The sequence below is a fragment of the Astatotilapia calliptera genome, chromosome 11, assembly GCF_964374335.1.
Source record: "Astatotilapia calliptera chromosome 11, fAstCal68.1, whole genome shotgun sequence".
NCBI classification, from domain to species: Eukaryota; Metazoa; Chordata; class Actinopteri; order Cichliformes; family Cichlidae; genus Astatotilapia; species Astatotilapia calliptera.
This window is the reverse complement of record NC_137432.1, coordinates 8,248,275-8,269,188: the sequence shown is the minus strand read 5'-3', so window position 1 is coordinate 8,269,188 and position 20,914 is coordinate 8,248,275. Positions and strand designations below refer to the sequence as shown.

General features: G+C 41.9%; 2 protein-coding genes across 2 annotated transcripts; one reads left to right on the top strand and one right to left on the bottom strand.

Annotated features, from left to right (window-relative positions):
• Positions 1–275: 275 nt before the first annotated feature.
• LOC113032469 (2-iminobutanoate/2-iminopropanoate deaminase) lies at positions 276–4,988 on the bottom strand. Its single transcript, XM_026185410.2, has 7 exons — positions 4,934–4,988; positions 4,631–4,748; positions 3,320–3,425; positions 2,838–2,892; positions 2,660–2,728; positions 816–871; positions 276–714 (listed from the first exon to the last, which is right to left on the bottom strand). Exons 2-7 carry the CDS (start codon positions 4,693–4,695, stop codon positions 655–657), a joined length of 411 nt encoding a protein of 136 aa, XP_026041195.2. The 5' UTR covers positions 4,696–4,748; positions 4,934–4,988; the 3' UTR covers positions 276–654.
• On the top strand, positions 4,985–20,370 carry pop1 (POP1 homolog, ribonuclease P/MRP subunit). The gene is made up of 16 exons (XM_026184230.2): positions 4,985–5,122; positions 5,319–5,448; positions 7,534–7,683; positions 8,048–8,223; positions 8,356–8,616; positions 8,721–8,808; positions 8,967–9,145; positions 9,281–9,543; positions 9,665–9,758; positions 9,850–9,958; positions 10,059–10,178; positions 11,630–11,751; positions 11,863–12,054; positions 17,701–17,855; positions 18,505–18,720; positions 19,369–20,370. Exons 2-16 carry the CDS (start codon positions 5,322–5,324, stop codon positions 20,063–20,065), a joined length of 2,949 nt encoding a protein of 982 aa, XP_026040015.2. The 5' UTR covers positions 4,985–5,122; positions 5,319–5,321; the 3' UTR covers positions 20,066–20,370.
• Positions 20,371–20,914: the final 544 nt, after the last annotated feature.

The window sequence follows — 20,914 nt, the reverse complement described above, 5'->3', positions numbered from 1 at the left end:
TGCAGTTCCAACAGGCTGAAGGTTTTTATTTAGCCCCAAAGTATACTGAGTGATTCAGACACATTAATCCAACAGGAGTTAATCAAATCATATAGTTCTTTATGGGTTTGCAAGCCTGCAAATAAACAACCCATTCTGGCATGGGTTAACCCTGTTAAACAAACTCTGTTCATAGTTATTGCAGAATTGCTGAGGACTTTTTAGTGTACATGAGACAATGTGAGATTACAGTGATCATCTACAGGCGGTTTTCTTGACATTAAGAAGCAATTAAGGAAAATTAAAACCTTTTATTATTCAGTTATGCTCGATCATCTATCACCTGGTACAAAGAGAGAGGATACACTGTCATGATGACAACACAGGACGGTAGTGTAATCCAATCCAACAAACAAGCTTAGGTACTTCTCAGCTATTGTAAGTGAAATGTGAGCAGAGTGGGTTTAAAATGCAGTGCTGTCTTCAAATACATTTCATCATTGTCAGTGAGGGAGGAGAAAGTGCTCCACACCTGACTGCTGTTAGTCTGCTAGGTGACCTGTGGCATGTTAAAACAGCGCTAAATCGCTGATAATACTAGACCTATAATTACATCAGTTTCACACTTTTCAGTGGTTTTAGCTCTTTCTAGTTTTTGCTTGTTTAATGTACTTGTTAGGAAGTGTCGGTCAGAGGGCCCAAAACAGCAATTGCTTCAATTTCAACCAGTCCACCCTGGAGAAAGAGACAGCATCAGTACGGTGAGAATTGTGGTTTTCTGTTGGGTTCAAAGCACAAAAGAATAACTGCATAAAAAGTCTTTGTCAAGTACTCACTCGAGGGAGAGCAGCGACCTGATAGGCAGCCCTGGCTGGGAAGTTGGTGCTAAAGACTAAAGAAAGCAGCTGAGTTAGGCCACCAACACATTTACACATACAGACTTTCAATGACTCACAGATACAGAATCTACAGAAGCTTACAGGACTGCAAAGCAGCCAATTAACTACTGGTACCTGGCATTTATAGTGTTGTCCTTGTCTGACATGCCTTTATATCAACTGATAAACCAAGCAAGCTCTTTATAGTGACTGTCAGAGTAGGAGAAACACAGGTGTGCGAGTACACAAATCAGGGCTCTACGTCATCATCAGTCAGCTTGAACAAGCAGTTATTCATCTTATTAGTTACACTTTTGGATTTACATAAACCTGCAAATAGCACTGAATCAACAGAACATTTGTCTTTGTGACAATTTTAATCTGCACAACAATTTAACTATGTTCACACATATTAGACACAATATACATCAAATATCTAAAATTCAGTGTATAATTATCATATATATTCACACAGTTTCATCAGTACAAAAACCAAAACAACACATTATTAGATGCACAATGGGAAATGTATTACAATGAAAAGCCGCAGCAATAATTAAGACACATTAATGAGTTACTACAGAGTGTCCTTGATTGTGCTGGGCACTGCACTACAAAGTTATCTCTGGTTATCTCTCTGTTATCTGGATTCACTGAACCTAACACTCGTGATCACAAAGCTGGTTATCCACTCACTGAGTTAACCAAGGGTTTCCCGATCGAGGTATTTATTACTGATGCTATTAAAAAACTTTAGACACTCCTATTCTCAGAGGTCTGAGGGATCTTCAAGTAATGGTGACGCTATTTTCTGGAGACTTGACTGGTCAGTAGGTGGTGATTTCATACCTGTTGACCTCTAATATGGAAGCACAAGTTACCATGGCGATGTACCCTGGTAAGAAGTGACCACATTTGTGGTACAGAAAACCTGGGGTTAACCCCAAAGCTACCTGGATAAGATGAGTTCCTGTTTTGTAGTACAGGCCTCTGCTCAGGCAGCAGAATTTATGCCATTGTTGTTCTTGTCGGTTCATGTAACAGCAGCATAGCTGCACCCAACTTCAACCATAGCAAAAGCCTAATCAACCAGAATAAAGTGAAAACACCTGTGACTTGGTGCAGGGCCTTTAAAGACAGAGGTGGACTGAAAGAATAATCTGATTTGACTGTACTGATGTAATCACGGATAATGGACTCAACACAGAGTGCATCAACCTGGGTGCTTGGATCAGTTGATTGTAGGAGCAATACCTGAATTAACTGGCATTAGAAAAATGCCCAGCTATCTTTTCTACCATACTACTTAAACAATGAAATGGATATGGGGGCTTTGTGAATAGACTTAAACTTTTTTTAAAATTTAATCTATGGAATGTCAGATGTGGCAGTCTGTCGTCTGACATTTAGATTAAGATTAAGACCCGTTGGTGGGGGAAGCTCAGGTTTCACTCTGCTAAGTGACTCAGCAAATGTCAGCGTTCCCTGCGAGTGTTTCTGCCCCTGTGTTTCTGAATATTTATTTCATAATTCAACTTGCTCTGGAGTTTCCACAGCATATTTAGAATATAAAGAGGCAAATTGAAGCCGTAGTTGAGTTATTGTAAAGGCCTTCTGGGTGAATACATTACTGGAAAATTAAAGAGTCTATAAAATCTGCTTGTTATGCAGCAGCGCTGTACGTCGTCTGGACTGTGCTGACACCTGGTGGCTAACGTTGTATTGCAAAATGAAAGCCAACAGCAGCAGATAACTCCAAACACATACTGATACACGTTAATGACTGAATCATTGATACTCACATTGCTTGTACACGTCATTGACACTGGTGAAGTCGTTCATATCGGCTAAGAGCACTGTGGTTTTGACAACTTCAGGAAGTAACAAGAAAAGAAAGAAAATAGTGCATGATCGGGTCTGTGGTTGAAAAGTTGAAAGAATTGTCCTGTGCACATGCAAAGAAAGGCAAGGCTCTCTCACCGTTGGTGTAACCACACCCAGCAGCCTTGAGTATTTCAGCCATATTCACCAGAGCCTGAAGAAACAGAAGTCATGTACACGATTGTGCAAAAGTAATTCTCACTTTGGGATGACTTTCAGATCCTCATTCAGCCTGTAGGAAGGATGCGTTAGACCAGTCTTAAATTTATTCTGCAGCATTACAGAGAATTAAGGAATTAACCTGGAATTGGTCTCCCGCAGGAAAACTGGTGGGTTTTTTCAAAAGGCACTATTTTTAAAAGCATTGTCACTAGATTTTCTTTTAAATAATGGACTGCATTTATTCACACTGTAGCAGCCTCCCAATGGCTTGGTTGTGAGCTCAACTCCATTGCAATTATCTCAGCAGTTAGGAATTAGGAACATCTACTGATATCTGGATCGCTTTCAAGTGTCGCTGTACTCCATGTTCATGAATGAATGAAAGAATGAATCAGTGATGATGGGGATTCCAGTGTCACCTGTCTGGTTTGAGCCTGAACACCACCTTCCACCAGCTGTCCACTGGCAGGGTCCATTCCCAGCTGTCCTGAAATATACATGGTTCGATCCACCACCACTGCTTGGCTGGAAAACACACACAAACATGCAAAGACAAAGACTTAGCTACTCTGGGTTTATTTCATTCACAGTGTTAAATCTTATTGTCCTTTCTGCTGATCTTTGCTAAGTAAAGATTTACTAATAATGAAGGAAGTGAGGTTAAAAAAGTTGTATATTTGCTTGACTATTACGTCACTTATCTCTCCATGTGTAGGGTTTTAACTGAGGGTTGTTTTTTGATGTTTATTTCCTTTTGAATAATAGATTCATAAAATTGCATTTATGCATCTTCCCTGTTTTAATAATATATACACAGCTTCTTTTCTCGATAAAGAGAACACTCTCTATACCTGTGAGGAGTCTTGAAGTCATTTTTCTGTGCCCCTATTAAACATATGTTTGGGACTGCTTACCTGCATTTGTACAGTAACTGTAAAATTAGAAGCATCATGTCTCAGAGTGATGCTGAAAATAATTCATGCATTTATTTCTTCTAGGTGGGACTATTGTAACTCATTATTATATGGATGTCCTAAAAACTACCTAAAAAGCCTTCAGTTGAGCATTGTATCATATCACCCCAATAGAGCACTTTGCTCTCAGACAACTGGGATAACTGTGTTTCCTACAATGTTTCAAAGCACAGGTTTCAGCTTCCAGGCCCTTCTTCTGTGGAACCAGCTCTCTGTGCAGATGTGAGCGACAGAAACCCTCTCTGCTTTTAGGATTAGGCTTAAACTTAAGTTAGAGCTGGATCAGGAGGGTCGTTTGATTGTTTGGGGTCTTCTCTGTATTATTTTAGGCTCTTTACCATTTATAACAATATAAAAAAAAACTCGACTGGTGTCGTGATTTGACGTCATATAAATAAAATTAAACTGAATTTAATTAATGGCAGACTAAAGTATTGAAAAACCTCGGGCACAGTTTGCTGTTTAACATTTTAGTGGTGTGTAGAGTTTAAAGTGCAGCATCCAAAAATCTGAACTTTGCTCCCAAAAGCTCTGAGAGCATATGCTATCCCACCTCTCCCAGCAGCAATCTTATGGACGAAACAGTGAACTCAGTATAGCTGTATTACCAGATTAAGCAAAAAAAGTCGTGGTGTGTCATCAATGAATTGGCAGTCAGTGCTATTAACAGTCCAAATGTAATGTAGGTTGGTGCTGCGGCAGGTGTGTGCCAGCTGCAACTTTAACCTTAGGGCAATGATTCAAAGCTCTTCTCACCTGTACGGACCGATAGCAGCAGGAGCTTTAGCTGTGCTGATAATCCTCCTGATTAGTGCAGCCATTTCACTGGAAATCTATCGGCCCAAGTGAAAGAAGTAAGTTGTACAACAGAAGGCTGCAAGCAGAAAAAGCGCTGATGTCAGAAGGACGTCAGAGCTACTTTACCGTAAAAGACATATCACATGCGCAAACACATTTGCCTTTACAGATTTTAGTTCCAAAACTGGTCACTTCAGACATTTTAAAACTCAAGTAAGAGACAATAGTGACAACATATCACATAATCTTACGAAAACGTACCTTGGTTTTTATTGGATTTTTTTGTTGACGCGCGAATACTCTACAAAGCCCCCTGAACACGTCATATCCGGAAGCAAACAAGACCAGCACCAGCGTGAGGAAACCTCACATGGTTGCTAAACGTAAAACTAGAGGGTCCCTGCAGCTGGAACAGCGTTTCTGACACACATCACACTGGGGAACCTTGAGGTAACCTTATGAAGTGTAATTCCTCTGTACGTTTGGTATAGAAATGTTTTTGCTTTGGTTTTGTTAGTTAAAACAACTCCCCAACTTTACGCCAGGTAACGTTGCTAGCAAGCCTGCGTTTTAGCTCAGCATTCAACTGTTTGGGTTAGAAGGTGCTCACATAGCGAGGTCTCAAGCGTCTTATTGTATCTTACAGAAAATGTCTGCGGCTAAAGTCAAAATGCGGGAGAAGAAGATGAGAAATCAGCCCGCCAGTGTGCAGTATCCATCTTCTTCATCTAACGTGGAGAGCAGCACACAGAATGGAGCAGACGCCCCTGGCACCGGTACTCTTGCCTTCCCTGGTTATTTCACGTAGCCTATTACATATTAAACTGGAAGAACGGCCAGCGAGTCCCCTACAGTAATGCAGAACAAAGCACACATGTGTTTTCTTCCACGTATGAAATGGATTCTTGTATAAAAATTTACTGCCAAAATAGTTAAATCGGCAGATAATATGAACCACATAAGCAGAATAAAGCCAAGGTGAACTGAACAGTTTTGCTCTCCTTGGACTGTATCATACATACTTGAAAGATAAGGTCATACATGACTGTATCTGATATAGCTATACATTAAATATCAAACACAACAGAACATTCTTCCTGTCTAAGTAAATGGATATATGTCATATCTGATATTTCTGCTACTTGCCATGCAGTGCGTCCAGAAAGTATTCACAGTGTGTCACTTGTTCCATGTGTTGTCATGGAAGACTCATGAAAACATGTTAGTTGTGCCTTATTCCAAAATGGACTAAATTGTACATGACATCTCTGATAATGACAAAGTGAAACAGCTTGCTTGAAATTCTTGCAAATCTACTAAAAACAAAGGTATAACTTGTAGATGAGTATTCACAGCCTTTGCCATGACACACAGTCAAGTTCAAGTGCATCCTGTTTCAACTGATCGACTGTTTTCATAGCTGATTGGAGCCCACCTGTGGTAAATTCACCACTCATCACCTGGCCAGTACCATCCCGACAGTGGAGCATGGTGGTGGCAGCATCATGCTGGGGGATGTTTGTACATGTGCAGCAGTGTACAGAGACATCCTTTATGCTGACCTGCTCCAGAGCGCTCTGGGCCTCAGACTGGGATGAAGGTTCATCTTCCAACAGGACAACAACCCTAAGCACACATCCAAGATAACAAACATAACTGATCCCCATCCAGCCTGATGGAGCTTGGGGGTCTGCAAAAAAGAATAAGAGAAACTGCCCAAAAACAGGTGTGCAGAGCTTAAACTCAAAAAGACTTGAGGCTGTAATTGCAGCCAAAGGTGCTTCAACAAAGTCCTGAGCAAAGGCTTTGAGTACTTATGTACATGTATGCATTTATAGGACTGCATCTGTCTGTGAAGGTTCTCAATCATCCAGCTCATCATAGTCTAAGGAGCCTGGAAAGAAAAGCGTCTGGACTTCTTTAAGTTTCTTGAAGACGTTTCATCTGAGAAGCTTTTTCAGTTCTAGGGTCAAATGGTGGAGAGTCCCAGATTTTAAGCCCTATGGGAGTGCCCCCCCCCCCCCCCCAAAGAGGGTCATGGACCCCCTATTAATCCTTTACGTAATCACATGAGCCAAGGTGTGAAAACGGGTGTGGGTCACAATCAGCCAAGGTTTTGGGTGAACCCACTGTGAAAACTAGCCCCACCCTGTCATGTGACTTACTGAGGTCAGATGACCAAGGATGTGAGTGGGCGTTAGGGCGTCTGGAAAGGGATCTCAAAACTGGATTATGGATGGCAGACAGTTGGTGTCGTAAGGCACCGCCTCTGTCCAAAGGACATCTAGAGGGCATTTCGGGCATCTAGAGGACCCCCTTGTCCATGGTCACACTTAATTTGGGACAAATCAGAGCATTTATAGTGAAATAACCTGAGTTCAGGTCTAGCACCTCCTGTTTAACATAGCTTTTTCCAATTGACATTAATAACTTTATGCAAGAATTTATTTCATGTGTAAGAGACCTTCGAGAAAATTATTACTGTTGCTTTGTTTTGTTGCACCTCTGGTAGGAGTATCTCAAGATTTTGTGAGTCTTCCCTATGGACTGTCTGTCACTTGGTTCTTATGATTTTTTTTTTTTTTCTTTAAAACTTTTTTTAAGTGCCCTCCAAATTTTTGTCTTTCTAGTTCCTCATCTTCCTCTGTCATGTGTTGTTCATACAGTGAATATAGGGAACATATTTTTTCCAAGGGAGGAATCCCTTCTTATTAAGGTTGTTTCTATGATGAGATTCATGTGAAAACAGAATAAACAAGAGGACAAAGATGTTAGATGCCTTATTAAGTTGGGCGAGTTTTCACGCATTTGTAGAGGCAGACCACACTTGACTCACTCTCACTTTTGTTTGACCCCGACAGGAAAAAATGCTGATCCTCTCAAAGGTGGTCTTTCGGAGGTGCACCCCTCTACAGAAAGGCAGAAGAAAACTCCCCACCAGAGCGGATGGGTCCGTGGACATCATAAAGATGGTGGTGGCTACACTAAGGAGATGCCCAAATACGTCACTGGTAAAATCTCAACATTTTTTACATCCATCCATCCATTCGCTTCCGCTTCTCCTTTTCAGGGTCGCGGGGGGCACTGGAGCCTATCCCAGCTGTCATAGGGCGAGAGGCAGGGTACACCCTGGACAGGTCGCCAGTCTGTCGCAGGGCTAACACACAGGGACAGACAACCATTCACACTCACATTTACTCGCACATTCACACCTAGTGACAATTTGGATTATCCAATTAACCTATCCCCATTTTTTACATATTAAGTTTAATTCAGAGCATAGACAGTCATGAAAGAAATGAATTGTAAAGGTATTCATGAACAGAGACCGTCCAGTGAATGACTTCCATCTCCATCTTTACCTTCCTCACTCAGCTGGAGCTTTTGCAAGGGCCAGGGCTGCAGAGGTGAGCGCCATGTTGAAAGCTGTCAGAAAGACCACAAGCAGCAGCCGTGTGTTTGAAGCTCTGCCCAAACACATGAGGAGACGAGCCATGAGCCACAACACCAAGCGGCTTCCTCACAGACTGAGAGAGGTGGCCAACAGAATGGTAAATTTCTGGACGTATTTTATTTTCAGCACTTGAATGTCTCACAAACACCTCCATACCCTTGTTTTATATACAAAGTCCTCCACTCTGAGTACCTGGGACATGTCCACTCACTTGTCCTTCCTCTGTCAGCGGGAGAAGGGCCTCCAGGCTGGCTCCAAAAAGAAGAAGGAGCAAGCAAAGAGCAAGAGCCGCAAGGCCCGGCGGCGTCACGGAAACCTGCTGCTGGAGTTCAATCGCCGTCAGCGGAAGAACATTTGGCTAGAAACGCACATTTGGCACGCCAAGCGCTTCCACATGGTTAAAAAGTGGGGTTACTGCCTCGGGGACAGGCCCACATACAAATGCTACCGGGCTTGCTACAGAGCAATGAGCAGCCACTGCCTCCTACAGGTAACCACCTGCTGTTCACACAGACTCTGTGAATAATTTGTTTTTACGTACTGTAATGTCGCTGTCTGGAACATCAGCTTACATTTTGCATTATCTCTGCTCAGGATCTCTCTTATTACTGCTGCATAGAGCTGCAGGGGGACGAAGACAAGCTTCTAGCTGCTCTTTCACAGCTGACCAGCAAGGAAGCAGGTAAGAAATAATTGAGGTTTTCCGTTGGGCTTCTCTCTTTGCCTTCAGACAATAGTTCTGATGGCAAAAGAACCAGACGGGTTTTTATCAGCAACTCCTGCTAACTTACACATTTAGTTTAAGTAGTGTAGTTATATGCCTTTTCTTTTCTTTTCTAGGCCCTACGTTTGCTGCAGCACTGTGTCTGTCAGGAAGGAGACAGGGCAGTGTCATGGTGTACAGAGCTGGACGGTACCCCTCACAGCCCCTGGGGCCCGTCACCTTCCTCTGGAGACCCCGCACACAGGGCTCAGTGCACAGGCAGCTGTGGATCTGGGCTCATCCCACTCTTAAGCAGGTGTGACTGGTTTTAGAGGTCTGCTGGTTGTAAATTATTTTTATGGTTGGCCTTTCGAATTTTTACTTGATATTATTACATTTACAAATGACTCCAGCAGGACTGTTAATTCCATATACGGTATCCTCCTTCCAGGATCTTCTGCCTGAATTACAAACTGTGTGTCAGTGTTGTGAGGCTGTATTACCTCCGGCTGCACCAGTAGAGGTTAATCCCACCTTGGAGGCAGAGTCAGAGCCTGAAAACACACCTGAGGCCAAGCCGGTACCTGGAACCAAGAGAAAGCGTAGCTGTAAAGATGCCACTGGACCCCCTGCAAAGAAGATCCTGGGTGATGGAACAAGATTACGCTCCACCCCAGTGAGCTGGAGGTCCAGCTCAAATGGAATAGTTATAAAGTTTGTGTCATTTCAGGAACAAACCGAAGCGTTTGATTGAACGTTTATTTAGGAGATTGGATTTTACTGTAGATGTTGATGATTGTTTCATTCACTTTATTCTTTGTGTGTGTGCGTGCAGCGATCTCACAATGGAGATTGTACGCTATCGGCTGATTGGACCACAGTCCCATTCGGTGTTGGTAGACACTTTAGAAGCTGCTACAGGCTGTGATGTAAGAACTGTACTATGTTATTAACTTGAATTGTTCCCAAAAGGCGTTTTTCATTTACACTTCATGCTTGAATTTGTTTTTTGTAAACAAGGAAGTGCCGAAATCCCAGACGTGCTCCCTCTGGTGGCCTCAGCACTGCTCAGATGAGGCCAAGATGACTCTGCATCAACAACAAGCTGATATCTTTAACATCCTGAAAGGTTTGTTTTTCCTCTACTTTTTAAAATCCCTGATTACTTATTTTGCTAGTTGATTGTGTGTCCAGGCTTTTCTGTCTCACCCTGACTGTCGTTCACATAGGCATCTATTCGACCGCCGAGCTCCCCTCAGGCACGGTGCTGGGTCTGACTGTGGATGACCCGAGGCTCACTTTACCAAGAAAGAGAGTTAAAGCTTTGCCTTGTGTAAAGCAGGCACAAGGTAAAATCAGATATACCAGATATGACGGTGGAGGAGGGGAAAGGGGTTTTAAAGTCGAGTACTTGTACATCTCACAGTATATCGACACTGTTGCTTCTCTCCTGCCGCAAAATCTGACATAGCAGAGAGTCAGTCTGTTGTTTCTGGTCCTGAGGTTGTTTCAGTGAGTACACATCTGGTTCTGTGCTCCGGGGAGCCTCTGCTTCGCCATGCAGATGTTCCAGGTTCGAATCCTGGCAGAACCCTGTACTCGAAACACACCCTTAGTGACTGACAACAGCTGACTTATGAGAAGATGCTTGAAAGAGGTCTGTTTTTAAAAGGGCCCTTTAGTGATTTAAATCGGATGTACCATATTCATGATCCATTCTCATTGCATAAATGGAAAAATAGAATAAAAGTCTCTTTTGTTATCTTAACATAATTATTATACTTGATATTCAATGTCTTATATCAAGCTGTTAGCTTCTAGTTTTTCTTTTATCAAATTTCAGTAGGAAGTTGATCATCAGGCATATTTCAGACTGTGAGGGAAAAGCAACAAAAAATATGTGAACATATGAATAAACAGGAAAATTCTACAATTAAAAATAGAACTGCTTGGCTAATAAATTTATGCCTTTATATTTTCCCTCAGCCTTAATGGCTTCGCAGCATCATGAGGCTGTAATAAGTGTAAATTGGGAACCTTTTATTGTTCATGTGGGTGGAGCTCTGACAAACAGGTTTGCTGTGATATCTGGGTAATATTGCTCAGTACTATTTTTCTTTGCCTCATCCTGCTTTACAGTAGGAGTACTGAGTTATTATAGAAAATGCATATTTGATGTCTAGCATCTGAACTAAGTCAGGTTTAAATCTTCATATTGGACTTTATTGACTATACAGATGACTAGACACAGTACAGATTTTCTTGTACTAGATGGGTGTTTTGCTTCTCTTTGGTAAATCGGTGGTGAAATGGGACCCACAGGGGCATAACATTATGATTGATCACTCTGTGGCCATCCCTAATCAGCTGCAACATTAAAACAACCTGCCCTGCTGTTGCCATGGTGGTGTGTGCTAGTCTGCACCGATGCTTATGTGGGTGGTATATGTTAAAGTAACATCCACATAAATTCCAGGACCCAAGGTTTCCCAGCAGAGCGCTGCATTGCACCGTGATATGTTATTACTTTAACGCTCTGTGTTTTGAATTATTTTGGCAAATCAAGTTCTATTAAGGCCAAACCCAGTGTGAGAGATGCAAACATGACTTTGGCTGCATAAATGAAAACTCTGCAGATGTAACAACGTTTTTTTTTTTTTGTTGTTTTTATTAAATCATTGATAAATCACCTGCTTATCAAAATTTTAGATCATAAAGCAGAGGTCGAGGGACTCTGTCTCACCTCACATTAGTGATGCTGGTTATATAGGGGTATGCCATGTATGTGTGTTTCTTCCAGAGGTGGACGAAGAGAAGAGGCGGAAGCTGATGTTGGAGGGAGTACCAGAGCCTTGCTGTCAGAGTTTCATTTGGGAACAGTCTGTGCGAGACAATGTCACCGATAACAAGATATCTGAGCAGGTAGCTTATTCTCCCGCCACTAGCATTGTCGTCGTATCGTGCGTTAGCCTCTCCATTCCTGAAAGAGCACATGTGGCTCTTACTTGTTACACTTTCTGTTACCGCCTGCAGGAGCTGAACCGTATGAGGAGTGAGGTGCTGGTGCCAGGCTCCAGGCTGAGCCCAACTCCCCTGCAGGGTCGTGTCCCCATTCTCCTTGTTGAGCAGCCGGGCAAGCAGGTTGGGCATGAGATGAGCTCGTGGGGTGCTGGATGGGACCTGTTGCTTCCCAAAGGCTGGGGGATGGCCTTCTGGATCCCACTGGTAATACGTTTTGGAGTATTTTTTTACTTTTCCTTGGAGTGGTTTGGGTGCTTTCACACTACTTGGTTTGGTTAAATCGAATGCTGCCACGTTTACTTATTTACTGTGTTGTTGGGTTGATGTACTGCGAACTCATATAGTGAGTTTTAGTTTGCTTCACAGTGCACTGTGGTGTGGTTTATTTCTTGTTACAGTGGAGGTTTCAAGAAGAAAATAAAAGACAGATCTGAATGTTTGAAAGTGTTTTGGAAAAATTCTGTAAAGATGAGATGAAAAATACTCAAAGGATAAATTCAAATGGTTTATTATTTAGATAAGTTGAAAAAAAAGTTAAACAAGCAAGTAAATGAAGAAACAAGGTAGAGGAGAGAAAACCCCAACAATCCCCTCTGAGCAAGCACTTGGCGACAGTGGGGAGGAAAAACTGCCTTTAAACGGGCAGGAACCAGGAGTGGACAGTCAACTGCTGGGACTGGTTGGGGGGTTAACAGAGGTGGAGCAAGACGAGGCTACATCAGGTGAGGAAGCAGTAGCGTCTCTCCTCCGGAACAAGTGGAACCATTTTTTCTTTTTTTCAGGCACTTTTCCACGAGCGCTTTTTTCTCCAGGATGAGATTTCTCAACTCATCAATTGTTTCTGTGTTTTGCTTTTCAAGTCTCTCACATCTTTGTTCCACCTCTTCTAATGTTGCTTGTTGTTCTTCAAGCTTGTCTTGGAGTTGTTTGGATGTTGCCTCCTGTATCAGCTTGTCCTTGTGCATGTCTGCATTTCTCTGTTGCACTTCTTTGTGCTTGTCTTCTAACTGCTCATTTCTTTTCTGGATTTCTTGGAGCGTGAGCTGCAGGTCTTCATGTATTTTGTCTTGTTGTTGTTTTTGTGCCTGCATTTGAGTGTTTTCACGCTTCAAGTTATTATATTCCACCAAAATCACCTTAACGAGCTCTGAGTTGTTTCTCGCATTTTGCTCGATCCTTTGCTGCATCTGTGAGCAGCGTTTCTCCAGTTTGTCCTTTTCTTCTTCCACTTTAGTTGCTTTGTCCTCCAGCTGATTACAAAACTCTTGCAGTTTTAGACTGTATCTTATCAGTCATCGTTTTATTGTCTTTGAGCTGGTTGGTCATTTCTTTTAGTTCTGCACTCTTTTGTCTGTTTTCTTTAATGAGGTGCACAATCTGCTCTCGGGTTTGAGCAAACTTGATTCCCCAGCCCTCATTAATAATTTTTATGTCCGGCTGGCGCTGTTGTCTGTCTTCCAGCTCTTTATTTTGGGCTTCCATTCGTCTACACTTGTTCTCCAGTTGAAGTTTCTCTTCTTCAATTTGTTGCATTTTTTTCTGGAGAAGGTAGTTTTCTTTCCTACTCTCCTCTAACGCCCTTTGGAAGGATGACACGCCATTTGGGGAAATTGGCCGGCCACGCCAGGAAGGAGGGGCGGCGTAATCTTTTTGAATTGGTTGTTTTTTGTTTTTTTTTCTTGGAAACATGTTCGAGTTTCAATACGATGACTTTGTTTCTGTGGTGAACGTTTGTAGGCTGCAAACACAGATGCTGCTAAAACGAACTAAAACTTGCTGTTTCTCACCCCTACATAAGGAAACGCATCAAAGGACCTAAGATTCTTAAGATCTCCCTATGACATCATCACTAGGGATGGGTACCGGTGTCCGGTTCTGTCATAAACGGTAGTAACCAGACCGAAAAGCAGCGCACATTTCGGTGCTTTATTTCTGTGTTTTTTCTTCCTGAGATGTCATACACTTTAGATTCTAGCCAATCATTTTACGTTTCCGAGGATAGTAGGCGGGCCCAGGTATGTACGTTCTTTTAGAGCAGAGCTACAGATTAAAAATGCCCAAGGCGAAGCGGTCAAAAGTCTGGCTGTACTTCACAGCAAAAGATGCAAACTCAGCAGCCTGCAACAAGTGCTTTAAGCTGATATTGTGATACTGTCAAAGGAGGTAACACCTCAAATCCGATGAAACACCTGGCGACGCATAGCGGGTTTTTTTTAAAAGCCGAGAAATGCGCCGTATTTGATAGCTTGCTGCGAGACCTCACACCGTGCACATCTACTGCGCGTGGGTTGCCTGTTATCAGACCTGGAGTTTGCAACATCCCCCAAAAACCCGAAGAGTAGAGTCCTGGCCCCTAGCCCTGCCAGTGTAGCAGCAGCAGCCGTTCTTCTCTGCGTGAGTAGCTTAATGTTGTTCGTGTGTAATTTACGTTGAGTAGGCTAACCACGTTATTACGTTAATGCATGTAAGGTGAACTAGCAAACATCATCATAGCTACATACGGCTGTCTTCTTGTTTGATGGCAGATACTCCCTTCACCCTGGCCAAAAAGGCTAAAATGACCAAAGAAAAAGTGGAAAACAGTTAAACATGAGAGGTTTTTGGACAAAGTTTGTGTTCTCCATTCTTTAAGCACCGGTTTGAGCACCGTTTAAGCACCGGCACGGTTTCAAAAATACCGGTTTGGCACCGGTATCGGATAAAACCTAAATGATACCCACCCCTAATCATCACTCCCTAAGCCAATGAGATTGTCACAAGACATTTTGGAATGGGGTATTTTTTTAAAACTGTTTTTTAAACTGTTTTCAAACTTAACTTAAAATTTCAGTGTTTCCTAGTTGTGGACTATTGGTTAGTCCAGCCGATTATGAAATTAATTGTCACAAACATCCCTAATATTATATAACAGACAACAGAAAACAAGACAGTTTTTTTTTTCTATGCAATAGAGCTATAATAAAAGTTATTTTAAATTATCCTACTTTTTATAAAAGAGAACATTTATTAAAGAATATGTATTTAATTAAAAAACTCTGTTCATCTAAAGCAGGGGTCAGCAACCTTTAAGACCCAAAGAGCCGAAGATCCATAATTGGCCTATCTGGGGTTGAAAGTCTCGATAAATGCACGGCGTTTCACCGGGTACACCGGCTTCCGCGAGTGTGACGCTTACTTTGAGCTATGAAAAAATAACAAAATATAATTTTATTTGTATATTGCAAAATCACAATAATCTTCCAATTTAGAACTACAAGTTTAAAAAAAAAAAAAAGAACTAACATAAATAAAATACACTTCAGCTAAATACTAATTTATTTTCCCAAACCACGCGGAGCCGCACTATAAGGACTAAAGAGCCGCCCCCTGATCTAAAGGGTATAACAAAAAGGGGGAGCTTCCTGCTCGAAAATGAAATGTCCCCACTGGGCGATCGTGGCTCACGAGTTAGCCTTGTAATCGGAAGGTTGCCGATTCGAGTCCCGGCTTGGACAGTCTCGGTCGTTGTGTCCTTGGGCAAGACACTTCACCCGTTGCCTACTGGTGGTGGTCAGAGGGCCCGGTGGCGCCAGTATCCGGCAGCCTCGCCTCTGTCAGTGCGCCCCAGGGTGGCTGTAGCTATAGCTACATAGCTGTAGCTATAGCTACAGCTATGTAGCTTGCCATCACCAGTGTGTGAATGTGTGTGTGAATGGGTGGATGACTGAACGTGTAAAGCACTTTGGGGCTCTTAGGGACTGAGTAAAGCGCTATACAAATACAGGCCATTTACCATTTTTCTGGGCGTGGGTGCTTAACTAGTTAAAAAGAACAAAAAAACAAACAAACATCTGTCTCCTATTTTTTTTTTTATGTCACACAGGAAAGAAGCTTCAATATCTGATGAGAAGACATTAATTTGTTGGTGTTTGTGGTGTTTGGTGCAGTTTTCTTGTTTTCTGGGTTGTTTATTTACAGTGGAGATGAAGATCTCTAACAAGTTGATTTGTTCACATTTGCACATCTTAATTTTTAAGAGGAATGTGATTTTTGAGTTTGTGCACTATATGCATGTAAGGCAACCGTTTCCTCTTTCACTATTTTTGTGTGCTGCATTTTTCTCTTTTAACAAAAGGGGGACAAAAGACATTTAAGTCGACCTAAGATGATTTGTTAAAATTTTTACAAGGTCTTACTGAGGTGATGCAAAGTGAAACATGCTTTCTTCTATTTTGGTAATGTGCTGGAAAAGCTTGAAAATTGACCTGGAATGTGCTTAAAAAGTGCTTGAATTTGACCCTGAAAAATGTGTATGAACCCTGAGTGGGGCAAAAGCAGATACAGTGGGGTGAATGATTATTTGATCCCATACTGAATTTGTAGCTTTGCTCTCTTTGCTGTTCCTCCACAGCTGAAAAACACTTATGGGATTTTGTCATCACCCTGCGCCGTGGCCAGTGTGGATCCGATAAATTGATACCATTAAAATCTTGGACAAGTTCGAATATGGCTCATCTTGACCTCAAGTTCAGAGGTCAAGTTTTCTGACAATCTTGTGAATGTGGTAACTTGACAACAAGGCCACATAGGATCTAAAATTGATACCATAGTTGTGTCTTCTAGGTACTAGCAGTTTTTATGGAAGTTTAATTTTAATGGGGGGAGATCAACCAAAAATCAAGAATAAATGCATTACATATGTTATAAATTGATTTACATGTCATTGAGTGAAATGGTATTTGATCCAGAATTCTGGCATAAAAATCATGGATGAAAACGGCTAAAGGATGGGTCTTCCAGCATGACCATTACCCAAACGTGGCTAAAAAAGAAGCTCATTAAGATCACAGCTAACCAGTTCTCAATCCTCAATATGAAGTCTGTGGAGGGAGCGTATGCTTTGAGTTACCAAGAATCAGCCAAGAAATGTAAAGCATTTAGAGCTGCTGTAAAGATGAGTGCAAACCTAGTAAGCAAGTTCTGTTTTACTTCACATCTATTTCACTCGTAAATCAGTAAAACGGTGCATAACTTTTGTAATTTATTTCCTCTGGATTTTGGTTCATGTTCCAACTCTCTCCATGAAAATAAAGGCTGTTAATTTCTTTGTAATTAAACTAACTTACAGTTTCTGCAGGAGATCAAATGACCATTTCCCCCTTTGTGTATGATAAAATCAAAAAACTATAGAATAGAAAAATACATCTGCTTGTCAGCTGTTCAAGAAATGATCTTATAATTAGCCTGTTTTAAAAAAAAATAAAAATACAATAAAGGGTCACTTGGTAACTATATTTCCACTTGTTTGCCATCAAGTTGTTGTGGACTGTAAGCTCTGAGAGTTAATAATCAGTTGTTTTTCCTTGAATCCTGACTCCACAGAACATACATGTGCACATTAGAAGCAGAAACATTTAATAATGGTCACTTCTTCTTTTTCTTGTTTGTCTGTTGGTTTGCAGATGAAAAATGTAACAATGTATCTTTTTCTTGGTTTAACCCCCCCAAATAACCTAAACTGCATGAAAGGAAGCACACTTGACATGTCGATAACACCACCTTCATCTGATAACCTACTACCCAACTGCTTAAGGCTTGATCACCTAGACTGGTTGCAAATAAGCCAGATGGTGATATCAGAGATTCTCAGGCTTTCACTTTATATTTGCTTCCTCATTTTATTGAAAATGTAGAGTGATGTTGGTAAGATATGCTATAATACTGTAGGGCCTTTACCTTACAAAATGAAGCATCTTGAGGTGACTGTTGTGCTATATAAATAAAGTTGAATTGACTGAAGCCCTCAGATTTGCTTTACCTCTGAAGTCGGCTAAAAATCCATCTCTTCTGTGTCGTTTCTCCCTCCTGCAGGTGTACAGAGGAGTTCGCATAGGTGGACTCAATATGAGTCTGAAACACTCTCAAAACAAAGCAGCGCCTCACTTTCCCCGTGATTATCCAGACTGCCCCGCAGGCATGCGTTTTCAGGAGGAGCAGGAGGCCGAGCTGCTGAACAAGTTTAAAAGGTCAGCTGGATACTGAGTAGGGAAGGAAGAAAAATATTAATGCAGTGTGTGATTAATTTTTATCAAACATGGTGAGGTCCGTTTTCAGTGGGGACGTTTTGTCCTGCCAAAGCTTTTGTGTATCTTGTAATATTATTCTGGCGTCTAACTACTATGTCAGCCTGCAGACAGAAAACAGAATCTTAAGAACTTGCCCAGAATCTCAAAGTCGTTTATACATGTTGGATATGTTTCTCCAATTTGTTTTAATTAACTGCTGGCAACGTTAAAAGCAATCTTTCAAATGTGATGGTAAAATATTTTTAGTTACATAAACATTAGCTGAGGTGATAATGAGACTTTATTGGAACTAAAAACTCTTCGCCGTGTTCTGTTTTTAGTGTAAAGTCATAAACGGGGGTAATAATATTCATAATCTACAGCCTGAGTGGTGAGATCAGCAGTAGATTAGAGGTTTTGATAAGAGGAAGCACTCCAAAGATGTGACCCAGTTAATTTTCATAATGCGGATCTCTGTCGCCATGCAGATGAGATGCTAATAAAGTCGCTTGTCCCCTTCTATCCACTGCTCGACACTTGTGATGTCTTGCATAAATTGGCAAGGTTGCCCAATGGTTTGACAAGGTTTGCCCTTTTGACCTCTCCGTAGGCATCCACCCGCCAAGAGGACCAATTACATTAAGCATGGCTGTGTGGCTCCTTTCTGTTGCCCTTGGCAACAGCTGGCAGAGGAGTGGGAGATCATCGTGCGGGAAGGAGGCACCCAGACACGAACCACAGCGCAGGCTGACGCTGTGACCGAGGAGAGGACATCACAACAGGCGATCAGCATAACAAAACCTCCGAGCCGATTCACTGTACTGAGGTACATGTTTTAAACGTTTGTGGTGTTCTTTTCTTAGAGTGAAGATAAACTTTTATCAGTACTGACGTGTACACTAACATACACGCACTGGTGCTCCCAAAGTGCCTTTATCACACACGTCTAAATCGCACTTTTAGAAATATTAATGCAGCAGACTTTTTAGAGTCCCTTGAGATTAATGTGCTGTGTTTTTGGGAGGCCGTGGACTCCAATCATCTCTTTCCTCCTCTTTGTATTTTTTATTAAGAGACACAATCGCTGCTTTTGACAGCTTTGATGCATGCTGCTTCTCCAGTCTTACCCCCCTTTCATCATAATGTCCCCGATGAGAATACCCAAAGTACATCCAGCCTTAAATTGCTGCAATACATCACTGTGATTAGTGGAGGGGAAAAGTAGCATCTATCCTCATAAAACCATCACATAAGCTTTGAGTAATGACTGACTTTATGGGAAAAAAATTGGATTGATTTTCACCGTCCATTGGCTCCCTTTTTGTTTTCAACATTAGGCATTAAAAATGTTCTCCAACAAAATTTGGTCTATGAGGATGGCTAATGGGGCCAATGAAAATGCTACTTTTCCTTTTAGTATTAATCACCTGATTTAAATGGGGCTTTTTAAACAAATTTCTTTTTTGCTTCCTAGGAACAGAAAGGCTTTGAAGCTGCTTTCTGCCTGGTGCAGACCCACAACATCCAAAGGTCAGAGGCCATGCCGTGTTGGCGAGCTACCGCCTATCAGCTGTGAAGCTGTGACGTCGTTCCTGTCAGCACATGCGATGAGTCTGGTGTGGGTGCATGTGTCGCTGCCGTCAAAGGGCAAACCGGAGTACCATGCCATGTTATGCGTGCCAACTCCAGATGACCTAAAGGCGCTAGGAAATCGACAAGGAACTGGCGGTCCTCAGGAGCCACCACACAGAGACCACTTTAAAGGCAGAATTAAACGCAGAAAAAAGGACCCTAAGAAGGCTGCAACACCCTCTGTAACTCCTGATAAGCCTGATGGCAAGAAGGCAGACCTCATCTTTGCTTCTGACTTAGACACCAACGCATCCAAAGACCCTAAATCCTTCTCGGAGTCTTCCTCAGACCTCGTCCTAGGGCTGTGGCCGGATCCTCTGCCCAGTGTTGCCTCTCACTGCTCCCGGGTGACCGTGGGCTGGGTCACTCAGGGTGACTTCTCCATGTCTGCAGGCTGCGGGGAGGCTCTTGGATTTGTGAGTGTTGCTGGGCTCCTTAATACCCTCCTCAATCAGACAAGCGAACACAAAGGAAAGCTGCTGCTTCGGAACCCCACCTCCTTGCACTACCGCTTTGCTAAGATCAACATAGAGGTCTGAGGTCTGTTTTAGTCTATGCAAGTTAATGCCAAGAGTTCAGTAAATTGTTTGATGTTTCATTTGTTCAGTGATTTGATGGAATCTGTGTGCCTTGACTGAAGATTTATTGACTTGCATGGCATCACAACAAGCAACTAATTGACTTTTTAGTGGAGTATCGTATACTCTGAGATATATCTTTATTGATTTAACTAAGAAAAACAAAACAAAAGGTAATCTGTAAAAGAATCGGTTGAATACTGTAAATGAATGAGAGCCTTGGTTTGTCTCAGAAAGATTAAAACTTTAAGTTTGGGTTTCCTGAATGAATGGATTTGATGAGTTATGTTACAGACTTTGTGTTTAAGAGGGTGTTTGCAGCTTCCATTGCATTGAGGAGGTTTTGAGTACGGTATATGCTATGAAATAGGCGTACTATACTGAACAGAACTGCTGTTGTGGGAAACCACAGCCATTAACCTACAATCAACATAAGTGCTCAGAACAACTGATGCTTTAACATTCATTCTTTTTATAGTCACACTGGCAGGAAAAGCAGTTTCCTGCACATCCCATAATATGTAGGTGGAAGATAAGAGCATAGTTGCTTGGCAACATTAAAGTTTAGTATGTAGTTCGAGGTGAACATTATTGCTTTTATTGGTAACAGATTTTCGGAGCGATGCCTCTGTGCGAGCCACTTTATTGTGACAGAAGATTTTAAAAACATGGCTCCTGAAGCACTTTTTTTCTCTCCCCATTTTAAAATTAGGCCATGTCAGATCAACATGGCACAAACTGGGCTGGCTAGTCTTCTTGGGAGTCCCTCCCCCACCATTAGAGGGCAGTAGTGCACTTATTTTTCTGTAA

What these genes read in the sequence shown, in the direction of transcription:
- LOC113032469 (XM_026185410.2), bottom strand. Translation starts at nt 4,695, where the DNA reads ATGGCTGCACTAATCAGGAGGATTATCAGCACAGCTAAAGCTCCTGCT. An exon ending in TTCAGGCTCAAACCAGACAG is followed by an intron (nt 2,893 to 3,319) that starts GTGACACTGGAA and finishes CTGTTTCTTCAG; the next exon opens with GCTCTGGTGAATATGGCTGA. An exon ending in CAATGACGTGTACAAGCAAT is followed by an intron (nt 872 to 2,659) that starts GTGAGTATCAAT and finishes TGCTTTCTTTAG; the next exon opens with TCTTTAGCACCAACTTCCCA.
- pop1 (XM_026184230.2), top strand. Translation starts at nt 5,322, where the DNA reads ATGTCTGCGGCTAAAGTCAAAATGCGGGAGAAGAAGATGAGAAATCAG. An exon ending in TCAAATGGAATAGTTATAAA is followed by an intron (nt 9,544 to 9,664) that starts GTTTGTGTCATT and finishes GTGTGCGTGCAG; the next exon opens with CGATCTCACAATGGAGATTG. An exon ending in ATAACAAGATATCTGAGCAG is followed by an intron (nt 11,752 to 11,862) that starts GTAGCTTATTCT and finishes TACCGCCTGCAG; the next exon opens with GAGCTGAACCGTATGAGGAG.